The 13304-nt window shown below is 41.2% G+C and overlaps 1 protein-coding gene across 1 annotated transcript in view; it reads left to right on the top strand.

Annotated features, from left to right (window-relative positions):
- The first annotated feature begins 509 nt into the window (after nt 1–509).
- The window catches only part of LOC118322539 (netrin-1-like), a 42649-nt gene continuing 29854 nt past the window's right edge, over nt 510–13304 (top strand). The window contains exons 1-2 of the mRNA XM_035654245.1: nt 510–763; nt 938–1982. Coding sequence (XP_035510138.1) covers nt 968–1982 — 1015 coding nt within the window. The 5' untranslated portion in view covers nt 510–763; nt 938–967. The remainder of the gene's footprint in view (nt 764–937; nt 1983–13304) is intronic.

Below are 13304 nucleotides of genomic sequence, written 5' to 3'. Positions count from 1 at the left end.
AATTATATTAAATTGTGTTATTTGAGCCCAAATTATTTGGAAGAAGTGACACTGACCTTATTAGTTTTAAAAATATTTTCCCCCAGTTTAGAGTTAATATTGTTCAGATGTACAGATTGTATTTCAGTAAATGGTGCAACAAATTCACTATGCACTTTCAAAATAAGTGTTTGTTACAGTAATTATGGCAAGTTGACAAAATAAAATAATTATTAAAAGGAAAGGTAAGGTGTCACGTGTTAAGGGACAATTACGCTATAAATACACGTGTTACCCTTATTATATCTTCAAATCACAAGATTTCATTTAATCATATTTCTCTCCACTAGCCGCGTAATTGTGACTGAAGTTGAGTATTTCTTTAACATGTAGTGCACACAGTCTGCCGGGAGAGGTCGCCGCTCCCTCTCCCTCCGCACAGACACTCAAAAGGCTCCGACTCCTCTCCTCTGAGTGAGCGGACCCCCTTTTTTTCTATTATAACAGAGAGGGAATGGGACAGACAGAGATAGAGGTGGGCAGAGGTGTAACTGAGTGGACAGACAGAGGCAGAGGGAGACTCGGAGCCAGCTGGGCTTTTGCCATATCTTATTTTTATTTAGGGATTGTTTCACAGAGGGGGGGGAAGGCTGAAGTACTACAGCAGCAGTTTTCCGTGCGTAAACGGGATAGGTTGTTCTCCAAATTCTTAGGAGTTGTGCTACACTTTCAGACTGAGCAGTTTATTTGGAGGTAGTGTCCTGGGTGGAGTTTTCTTTGCCTCGTAAGAATATTTTATTCACATTTAGTCTGTTACATGCTTCGCTTGTGCGTCCAAGTTTTCCATCTATCAATCTGAGCATCATTTATTCCAACTGTTTGTATGCTCGTCTTGGTTTTGTCTTCACTTCACTCTAGTGTCATTAACTCTGATGATTTTGTCTCCATCACATTTCAGCGCAAGAGTCCCTGCGGTGCACGGATTACAATGCAAAGGATTTTGGAGGTTTGGGTCACCTTGGTGACCGTTTCTGCGCTAACCAAGGGGGTCTTTGGAGGATACGGGCTGAGCATGTTTGCTGCACAGTCCTCTCCTCCAGACCCGTGCTACGACGAGAACGGGAACCCTCGGAGATGCATCCCCGACTTCGTTAACTCCGCGTTTGGTAAGGACGTGCGCGTATCCAGCACCTGCGGCAACCCCACCGCCAGGTACTGCGTGGTGACCGAGAAGGGAGAGGAGAGGACGAGGGACTGTCACACGTGCGACGCCGGGGACCCCAAGAAGTCTCACCCTCCTGCGTATTTAACAGACCTCAACAACCCTCACAACCTCACCTGCTGGCAGTCTGAAAACTACGTGCAGTACCCGCAGAACGTCACGCTCACCTTGTCGCTCGGGAAAAAGTTTGAGGTCACCTATGTGAGCCTGCAGTTCTGCTCACCCAGACCTGAGTCGATGGCAATCTACAAGTCCATGGACTATGGCAAGTCGTGGGTGCCGTTTCAGTATTATTCCACCCAGTGCAAGAAAATGTACAACAGGCAGAATAAGGCAGCAATCACCAAGCAGAATGAGCAAGAGGCCATCTGCACGGACTCCCACACGGACATGCACCCTCTGACAGGTGGACTCATCGCCTTCAGCACCCTGGACGGCAGACCGTCGGCGCACGACTTCGACAACTCCCCGGTGCTGCAGGACTGGGTGACTGCCACCGACATCAAGGTGATCTTCAGTCGGCTTCACACTTTCGGGGACGAGAACGAGGACGACTCGGAACTGGCCCGCGACTCCTACTTTTACGCCGTGTCGGACCTGCAGGTCGGGGGACGGTGCAAGTGCAACGGGCACGCTTCAAAATGCGTCAAGGACAGAGAGGGGAATCTGGTTTGTGAGTGCAAACACAACACGGCGGGACCGGAGTGCGACAGGTGCAAACCTTTCCACTATGACCGACCTTGGCAGCGCGCCACGGCCAGAGAGGCCAACGAGTGTGTCGGTAAGTCATCCTCTCTTTTGTCCTTCCTGGTGGAATTATTTGACCTTTTTTAACTTAATTATATTATTCGATTCCTGTAAAAGCTGCTGTAGTAAGTCAGTATAATCACTATATCCTGCAGTTACGCACAAAATGACGCACCAGCCTGACGTTTATTCGTTAATGTAAATGTTGTATTTACTTTATTTTCTTACTGGGAATGAAATACAGAAACAACTCTAGTCTGAAAAGATAATGCTTTTGATTTTGTCTTGATTTTGTTCTAAATAAATGTTTATGCTATAGACACAGATGGTGGTGGTCTGACCTTAAATTAGATCATAATTAATTTGGTTGTGACTAAATAAATCTTTTGTTGAGGCAAAGGGAGAGAAAAAGGCCTCAAGCTGAAACCCCACGACCTAAACTGTAAAAGAACTAGCGTGATTTTTAAAATCAAGAGACTGATTCATCAATGAAACATTTAAACTTAATTAAACAGATGAAATTACTTGTTCGAAAATCAAACTGTCTCCTCGGTGGAGTTATTATAACGTTTTATATGTCAACAAAAATAAACTACTGCTGACACAAGCACAGAAGAATGTGACGTATATTTACATAAAATACATTCTTTAAATGTAAATACATTAAGTAAGATTTAGGCTTAAATAAAATGGAAATAGCTTAAATAAATTGTTGCATTCAGTAATATTATTTTGTAAGAGAAACTGATATTATATTTATAAAAATTGAAAAGAAACCTAAATGCACAATTAAGCTGTCATAATAAACATTTTTCAAACCGAGTATTCTCCTCTATGCCAAGATAAAAGAGAATAATTTAAGTGTTGTTTCCCAAGTTTCAGAAGCTATATATTTTGTTCAATAAGAAATGTATGCACTTTGTTGACCATTGATTTTTATCAACACTCAGAAGAAAAGAAATGGCAGGAAGTCATTTCAGCAAACAAAGTGCGCTGGTCCGAAAGCGTAATGGCGTTCTGACCCGTGTTTCCGAGTGTAGTAGTGGTTTAATAGGAAGGAAACATTGCAGCTGTACAGATAGACTGCAGGGGCGTGTTGTGTTTCCTTAAGCAGGTGCTATTACAGATCGGATGGGCGATTACGGCGGTTTTATTGACATTTTTGGCACGTAGAGTATAAACTGCCACCTTAGAGCCAGTAAACTATTCAGAGAGGAGGACAAAGCGCGACGTCATTTGAAGCCAGATCTGACTTTTTATTCTAGCAGCACCGAGCGAGTGTATTTGATGCTTATTTTCAGCAGAGCGGGGGGGTGGGGGCTTATATCAACAGCTCAAGCCCCCCTGAGCCACAGCGAAACAAACCTGGAAAAGTAACAAGTTCCGACGGTGCCATGGTTTGCTCCACCAAACGGAACAAGTGAACAAGTTGTTCCCCTTGGCCTCCGCCTTTTGCCTCTGCAAAGCCAGCATCTCAGTGTATTTTACTAAAACAAAAGGTTGTCACTTGTGGCATCCATCTCGGATGCCGCCTTTCACCATCCCGCTTTTTGTGTGTGAGCGTGTCATCAGATAAAACCGCAGAAAAGCCAGACTGAGCATGTCTTCCAAAGAAGAAATAATAAGGGGGGCCTGACACCTAAGCATAAAAGAAGAAGACCCAGGGGAGGGTTGTTTTAATTGAGCTGTGGGTCCATATGGTCTGGCAGTGGGGATGCACAGTGGTTGGTGCTAATGATCTGCCTGGATTCCTGCTGTAGGACATTCAGATACTGAGGAGAGGTGTGCTTATGGGAGAGTACTTTCATTCGCTGGTGGCAGGCATCAAGGAAGTGAGACAATTTCCCATGACTTTGCATGCGGGGTTGCCATGATTTTGTCAAGAGGCATTTGTGTTGGCAGCAGCAACTTTCACATTCCTCGCTGGAGTTGATTGACTTACAAATTTGTCCATAAAATCAGGGCTGGGGCTGGAGGGGTGGCCAGCGGTGGCCAGGGGTAGCATGGGCCACCATGAGTCAGAAGGTGATAAATAGTTGGCTTGTTAGTATCATGGCCAAATGGAGCCGATTGTGAACTTTTCTTGTTGGAAAGTCAGTAGAATGACTACATAGACAGGGATGCTTCACAGCCACAAAGAGATGCAAAATAAGAGGCAAAACACAACATAAAATGAGTAAGAAAAGACACGAAAATGACCACAAAGAGACGCAAAATGACCACAAAGAGGTGCACAATAACTACAAAGACATGCAAACTGACTACAATAAGAAGCACAATGACTACAAAGATATGCAAACTGAGTACAATGAGATGCAAAACAACCACAAAGAGACACAAAACAACCACAAAGAGACACAAAACAACTACAGTCGCAAAGTAGATGGGGAGTGGCTTTACAATGTCTATGTCCAGGTGGCTGCTGTAGGTTATTTGGAGCTGCAATTATTCCTATTATTTGTTCATTTAGTATTTATTTATTAGTCTAATGTAACTATTATTAATGTGAAGTTTTTGCCAACAACCAGGGCTTTAAATGTGAGTGTTAACATATTTTTTGTTAATTTTATAAACGTATTCCCCCTTTCAAATATTTCTGAACCCACTGCGGCATACAACTTGCAAATGAAAAGCTCTACACTTGTTTAATACATTAATGCATGACAATGTTTGACCACGACACATAATCATTTATGTAAAGACTCGAATAAAGTTGAGAAACACACACACACACACACCCGCACATATGGTGACACGTCAGGCTCTCCTGTCCCAGGCAGCTGCTTCATATTCTCTCCATGTTCAGCGTAGCACTGACCCCTGACAGTCAGGCCCCCGCTCCTCTCCGGCCTGACTGATGGGCTGTGAAGGGAACTGTGGGAAACTCCTGCTTGCCAAGTGGGTTTTGAGGCAAGTTGAAAATGGTAGCCTTAGTCACTCATATGTGTAATTTTGCACATTTGTTCAATTTGAACTTTGTTTTTGCTGTCACTCTGCCATGCCATGTTCTGTTTTACAATGGCTGAGAGTCAGCTGGAGGTTCCATCAGTCTGGCTGCCTTACACTTTTGATGTGCTTTTAGAGGAAACTCTCACCTTCACCTGTCTGCTCTTACCGTTGGCAGGCGTTTATCTGGCGTTAGATGCGTTTGATATGACAGAAAATTTAAAAGAGAGCAAGTCATCCTGTCTGTGAATCTTTGATCACACTACTGTCTGTCTTAGTAGAGAGCATATTGTTTTGTGCTCTTCTCAAAGTATTTTATCATTTATTAAACCTACACACAAATCTTTGTGAGGAAGAGACGACGTGTTTGCCACCCACAAGGTAGCTGAATTAGGATATGATTGTATCAATTGCCTACTGGCTCTGCTCCCAGTCTGCACAGCACATACTGGTACTCTCTCCAACAGCTCTAAAAATAGAGAGCAGAATATAGATGCATGCTGACAATTTTTTAAAGAACCAGCAGGTTTGATGATAAATATGGTGGAAGATATTTGGAGCACAAATGTGAGGGGGTGTTTGAAAGTTAAAATGAATATTATAGCAAGCTAAAAGTCAAGTCCAGACCAGTGGCTACCAAGGTTTTTATCAGACATTCCCCCACAGCCCTGTCAGATGAACTCCAGTATCTCTTTATTGTCAGGACCCAAATGTGTTCATTTGAATTTTAAATTAAAATTTAAAATAGGATGTTTAATCCTTTTCAATATATAGTATAAAAGTGGATACTCTTACAATAAAGTTTTCATACAACTGAACTGGTTGGTTTTATCAGTACTCTGGACACAGCTTTAACCACCTATCCATTATCTTTAGCTTAATATTCTATAGTCAACTAGTTTACACACTCTCAATTGCAACGTGTGGTGTTCAGGTGCTTACAGCCAACTCAGTATGTTTATATATATATATATATATATATGTGTTTAAATTGATTTTAAATGTCTATTTGTTTCACCAATCTTACCCCTGGTTATGAATCACTGGTCTACACCACTGGTTCCCAACCTGGGGGTCGGAATCTCCACTAGTGGTCGCCAAAGCTTCACAGGGGTTCGCAAGGCCTTCTTATTTTAAGGGGCACGAGAAAACTTTCAAAAATATATACAGTAGGCATATATCTCAGCATTTCATTGATTTTGGTCAAGACTACATTACTTTGTAAATTAAATTGTTATTTTGAAGTTAAAATTATTATTTATTTAAGATAGAAAATATCACAGGATAAGAGCACAGTTTGAACACTATATTCACAGCGCCTTCGCTCTTTACCTCGTCCTGCATTAGAAAAGAACAATGATCAAGTGTCAAGGAGAAAAAAAAAACCACAGAATTTCTCAAAAAAGAACCCTATGAAGTATATATATGTTTGTTAAAAAAAAACTAACATAGACAATTTTATAAAAAGTTCCTAAAAATATCAGGAAAACTAATCTTTGATCCATATTCACGGGAAATCTGCTCAAACTTTGTGTTCACTATTTGGGTTAATTGTACAGTTTATCTGTTGTTCTGAACTGTGACTGTTATGCATTCAATATAATATGAAATATCCATAAAATATGTCTCTTATAAAATATGTCAGGGGTCGTCACTTTACTTAACAAAAGAAAAGGGTTCTCTTTAAGAAAAAATGGTTGGGAACCACTGATCTAGACTTCAAATCAGTCAAGACAAGAGTGCTTTGAGAAAACAGCTTAATTTTTTTCTTTGAACTACGACCACTTGCATGACAGCAGCTGAGAGAAAGAGAGGAAACACTGGTACAGGCAGGAGGAAACCAGACCATTATTGTACAAGGACACCACATTTAACATGGTCTGTTTTACAGAAACACGCCACATCTAAGATCATCTTTGCAGTTTAGTTTACAATTGATGATTTGAAGCACAAGATGTAGTGATGCAGGCTGACAGCATCTCCGTGCTGGACCAGTCATTGTCCATGTGGCTGCCCAGGACCATTGACACAGTTTCTGCTGACGGTGAATGTGCTGCCTGCCTCCCCTGGGTTGCCAGGTTGGGCCAGGCCAGGCCTGCTCACCATCTGGGTCTCATTTCAGCTCCACGGCAGCGATTCATGTGACGGGAGAGAAGAATTTCTGTAAAGCATGATGTCATGGATATTCTTGTAATAGAAGTTGCTCTGTCTCCCTCATCTCCTCCTGTAGCTCCATCTTTCTCTCGCTGTCGTTCTCTGGCCCATCAACTGTGTGCCAGCGCCAGGGGACAGTCAGCCATTTCCATTTAATTTGTAAGCTGAGACATATTTGAGGGTTTTGATTTCTCACATGAATCTAGTCAACAATGGCCAGAGGACATGGGTAATTCTGGGATTGTTTTTGTTTTGTTGACTTCTGTTTTGATGGGTCTCATGTTTAAATGCATGCTCCTAACATATTGTATAATACATGCTCCTAACATATTGTATAATACACTAATGAAAACAGGCTGCATTTGCAAAAGTAATGTAACCAATAGTTATAACGTTAAGTTATCAGAGGATGAATAAAGAAGCAAAGTAGTTTAGTGATGAGACAGACTAGAAGAAGAACACCTTGGTTCAACACCCTTGACAGCATGTCATACTGAAGCACGCATGAGTCTTCATCAGCTCCTTAGGTTCTGACTTTTGACTTCGCTCTGGTAGGCAAAGAGAAATGTCTCCTGTAGAAATGAATTTAAGCATGACAAACACAAATTTGTCGACATCCAGTAGTAAACATTTAAAGAAGTCGTGCAAGAAATAAAAACCTGGCTGAAAGGAATGTATTACTGAATAAGCGAAAACTTCAAACAAATAAATGTGATTGTAAGCCTCTTGTTGTTGATGTGGGCTGTTTGTTTGGGTCCTCATTAGTGATTACAGGGGTAACAGTCATTTCCCCCGGGGTCCACAACAACCCTTAACAACATTACAACCTTCAGATGTACTGTGCAAGTAGTCTAAATAAGACCAAGACCTGGGTGCAACACTACAAATTGCATCTCATAAAGATTACATGGAAATAGTAGTTGAAGTAATAAGAAAATAAGAATGAACACTAGTATGTGGAGGAAAAATATATTAGGTGAAAAGAAACACAAACTCTGGAGTGGTTTACAGGAAACAGGTGTGTTGCAGGTTAGGAGACATACAGGAACTTTTTCGGCATTACAGCAGCATGAAAAGTCCCTTGAAAATCCAGCAGAGTGCCGTTTAGATGGACTGACAAGTCTCAGTCATCCAGAACATGTCCATGCTTGAGCACAGCTCGGGGGCGCTGGAGAGGAAAAATCAAAAGGTTTGACCAATAGGAGTTCAGAGAAAGTAATGGCAGGAGATAGTGACCCTAAAGCATAACAATATTAAACCAATCCGTTTCAGTCAATAAAAATCTAATCTAATTATCCTCGTGTGTTTTTCTTACGAGCATGAAGAAAGTATCTAACAATGTCAGCAAAACTGACTCTCTATAACAATCAGGAGTCGCGTGACAACCTCCTCTGGAGACAAACTGACCTAAACCAGCAACAGAAAACTGGAGATGGACTTTTTGGAAAATGTGACAGAAACCATTGTCAGTGACAGGGACTGAGGCAAACTTTGTTGTTACTAATTATTCTGCAAATCAGTCACAGTGATATTGCTCAAGATTTGCCTGTGTGAAACATCTGAGCATAGGGCTGAGCTCTCCCGTTCATAAAAATGGACTGGACTTTTGTTTTTGCATCAAGTTTGAGACACTTTAAAAAGACGGTAGTCTTGCACGTTTTAGTCAATAAACAAATCAGCTTTGCTTTGCATTACTACTGACCATTTTCCAAAGCATACACAATTAAACATTGAAATATTATTTTCTGTCTTATCTTTGTGTACTACTGCAGTTCTATGAAGATTGAAATGAGATTTTAGTTAAAAAAATAACCAAATTCACAATCTGTTACTCAATATATATTGATTATTTTTTTTGTCTCATATCTATATATCCAATCATTTTCAGTCTCTCACAAAATAGTGTTTTGTGATGATTCTGCCCAAACTGCTTCTGCAGTTGCTGCTCTCCTCTTGCTCTTTGCTTTCTTAGGCTTCATATTTTTACTTTTCAATTACCGTAACCTTAACAGTGTGTTAGATGCCTGGATGGTCGTTAATCTACGGTATGTTCTAGAAAAGTGACGGCAATGATAAAAAGACAATTTGCAGTGAATGGGGTAAAAACATGCATAAAGCACAGCCAGCATAAAAAACACAACAACTAGACATGACTTCAACATAGGAGATGTAACAGGGATTCTTTTATACAGGTCACCCAGCTATGTACTGACATACCAAAAAGCTGTGCTCAGAGGGACTACATTTCTGCGATGTTGTTCACACACTAACAGCGATAACTGCGGGCGTAGTTTTGGGACATATCCTAAAACATCCTTTAACTCTGTCACAATTACAAACGGAGAACAATACTTCTGAAATTGGCCTTTACTGTGTCGCCTCCAGTCTTTCTTGCAACATAAGCCTATGTGACTTTGGTAAGTGGTTTCTCTGTATACAACCAAACCATAAAACAAAGAGATGTATTTGGGGGATCTTAAAAAAAATCTATGCTCTGCTACAAGCCAGTGTCCTCTGGGTAAAGACTGCATGTTTTGAGGATTTTGTTTTGTTGAGCTCATAATTCAAGACAGACATGATGGTTTGTGCCAGAAAGGTTTCACTCAGGCTTTTAAGAGCACACTGAAAAATCTTGTTCTGCTATGTTGTGGACGGCGGTTTGGAGAGGTGACTCAATGTTGTGAGAGGGGTATGTTAGCTTTGATTTATGTTCGGATCCTTCATGCATGGGTTGTTGGATATCATGGCATGAATGTTGACCAGTATGGAACATATAGAGAACACAGTGGGTTTATTGGACATATACAGATTATTGTGTTTAACATTTGAAAGGTGATAACTCTGTCAGCCATGATTACTAACAGTAACATGGATGCACACTTCATCATAAGGGATGTACACTAATAAAAACATAAAAATATCTTGTTATAACAATAGATATATAAATATATATCTACATATCTACCGGATTTGATGTTCAGTGCATGAGTTTTCAGAGTTCACAGTTTATCTCTTTGCATGACTTGAAAATAGTCGGTAAACTGATTATTTGAAGTTGGGGACTGTCTTAAAAGTGCATTTAAATTGGCCAAATTGGACCTTTTAGATTTTTACCAATAAATTCTAATTAAAAGGAAAAAATATATATACACACTTTAAACAAAATTTATTTTCTTTTTCATGTGGACCTCCTAGTGATGCATGCACATGCACATTCTTTTAAATTATGAAATAGAACCCAATGAGCAAGCTGTTATCTAAAATAGGTCATTAACCATACAACATTGTTGTTGTAATGTTATTTTATATATTTGTGAGCAGAATACACACAGAAAATGAAGCAATGTAGACTTTTTTCAACTATGGTATAAATCTAAAAAAGATACGAATATAGATATTTTGTGACATTAACAGATACAGATACAGAATGTAGCTTTGTGTTACACCCCTAGTCACTACTGATTAATTTATTTAGTGAGTAGAGTGAGTGAATATGAACTGTGACTGTAAAAGGGCAATGCTATTATTTGGGCTCTGTTTCATTGACATTCATTTCATTTGTCTGTGCACACTAACAGACAACATCTTATGACGCAGTAAGTGGATCCCAAATGACTGGGACAGTTCAAATTGTTTGTTTTCTTGGCTGTTTGTTTTAGTTTGTTCGTGGGTTTCCTTGTTGTTCACTGATCCAAGATGAAAAAGATGCACATGTTTGTGTGTATATGTGGATGCTCTACTCTTTGTGTCCACCGTCTGTCTACATGGAGGTGACTGCTGGGGCTTGCAGGGTGGCATCAGGACCACCTAGTGCGTACACATCGAGCCCCTTTGAGGCGCTAAAGCAGGGCAGGCTGGGAATGATTAATGGGCCAGTGGAGTGACACGCTCCGCAGCTCAGCTTCAGACCCCCAGCCAGCTCCCCTGCTGCGCTGCCACCCGACACAGCCAGCTCAGTGACAGCGTCGTTTGTACGCCCACACACAACACACTTCCTCAGTGTCACTTACCCGACTCACCCCCTGTGCCACTTCCCCCTCTCCCCCCAGAAAGCATTAAGGAACTCTGCAGTGGAGGCATAAGCTCCTTTGGTTGGTACCATCCTCCCTGCTGCGCTGTCGACACAGGGGTCTTTTTACTGGAACACAAAGGCAACAACTGACAACTGGATCAATTATAGTTGAATAAAGTCTTGATCCTTATTAGAATGACACTTACAGTATAGCTTTTCCTTTAGTCTTATGGGAATAGTTTGGAGCCCTAACATGTAAATTAAATGAGACTGCTGTTTAAAAGCCCAGTGTGTAAGATTTAGTGGCATCTAGTGGTGAAGTTGCAAGTTGCAACCTACGGAATAACTACATTTGCTGTGAAACTCGCAATAATCATGAAAGTCCCTATCTAGAGCTAGTGTTGGATTTGTCTGTTCTGGGCTACTGTAGAAACATGGCGGTTCAACATCGTAGACTCGCTCCCTCCGTAGATAAAAACTGCTCATTCTAAGGTAACAATAGAATAGAACATAAAGATCCCTATATTCAAGTGAATATATACACTAATTAAAACATACCTATGAATATTATATTTCATTTCTGGCAATAGATCTTCCTAAATGTTACACACTGGACCTTTAATACTTCACCGAGCATAAGGAATGTGCGCCACTAATTACTCCGCTCCGCTTTTCATTAACCGCCACTTATCTCCAGAACACTCTAAAACAAACAAAGTGTAGACATAATAAGCCCTCCTTGAAAAGGAAATGGAGATGTTGGTTCCTGTTTCATATTTATTTTTCCATATAACTTCAATCTGAGGCTGTCCAAGAGTCTCTGTTGCTCCATAATGGATTTCTACATCCTCCTGTGCTCTGCCTCCATCTTCACATACCCCAGTGACCAATTCTTCTCTCAGAGAGAATGAGGAACCACTTATTGGATTTGAGGGGATATCCAGCAGGATAGATAGAGGAGAGGAGAACACACTGGCTACCAGACACCGGTCTCCACATGACTATAAATATCCCAGGGTTCCACATCTGCTCAAAGGAGGGAAAACCTGGGGATTCATCAATTACAATCCTCCCTCTGCGCACTGTGTGTTTGTGTGTATGTGATTGAGGCAAATCTCTTGGTCAGACTGGGAGCAAAGGCAGAGGATTAAGTCGCCTTCCAGTCTTCCATAATTCTTCCAGTCTGAGTGGGCATGTAGACAGAGCAGGCCGCCTGCTCCCATCTTCTTCTCATCTCTTGTCCTAGTCACCTGAGCTACTGTGGAGCAGATGGCTCACAACCCCTTTACACGCTCACACTAAACAGTAGAAAGTCACTTCCTTCCTTTCCTGATCGCCAAAGCCCTGAGACATACATCAGACGGTTTCCTCCCTTCTCTGCCTGCAGGAAAACCTCAGGCGCTGAGAGTGTGATGTAAACTCAGGCAACATGAAGCAGCTCATAGCATGCGTACATGTGTATGTGTGTGAAAATGTGCCATGTGGTTTATTTACACAGATAGTGAGGCTCAATTTCTTGTGATAGAGAGTCAGAGATAACACGTTGTATCTGGTTCCCACTTAGGCAGGCAGCTGGGGAAATAAATTACCTCAGAGCAGTGAGCCCAAAGACCATGTTAGATTACTCTGTACAACAACGTTGGAGTGCCTGGGCTCTGTTATAGCGGGTTTTTATGTCCTGGAGTGACAGGAATCTGAAAATACCTAAACAACAGACCTGTTACACTGAGTAGAGGACAGGAAAAGATACAGAGGTCCCTGCAAGGCATCCTGGTTGATTTGGCGACATCCATGGTAACTGGTGGCAACAGCAAGTGTGGTTTACTACTACAGTCAACACTTCTAGAGCAGAAATACAACAAAGGCAAGATGAATCTGTTTACAGTGCAGTCAAACAAACAATTGGCATAGTTTTCCACACAACAACAGAGCGATAACAGTGCAGTAGTAGGAGTTGGTTTCATTGCCTTGGTTTCACAGCTCACTGTGGCTGCTCATTCTTGTTCCATTACTCCCATAATTTAAAAGTGATCCACTGACTAAAAATGTCAAAATTGGTGAACTAGTTACAGTCACCGCAAATCTCAGTGACTAATACATTGAGTTTTTTGTGAGTGCTTCACAATTAACCCCACCTTGTGTTTTGCCAGTTGAATACTTATAATGTAAAACCGCAGAAGTAGAAAATGTTGGGGCCCGGGTAGCTCAGTGGGTAGAGCTGGCTACCGAGGCTGAGTCCTTGCT

This window comes from Morone saxatilis, unplaced genomic scaffold (genome assembly GCF_004916995.1).
Source record: "Morone saxatilis isolate NCDOM2014 unplaced genomic scaffold, NCSU_SB_2.0 Contig14, whole genome shotgun sequence".
Classification (NCBI taxonomy): domain Eukaryota; kingdom Metazoa; phylum Chordata; class Actinopteri; family Moronidae; genus Morone; species Morone saxatilis.
This window is presented reverse-complemented; position numbering and strand designations above follow the sequence as displayed.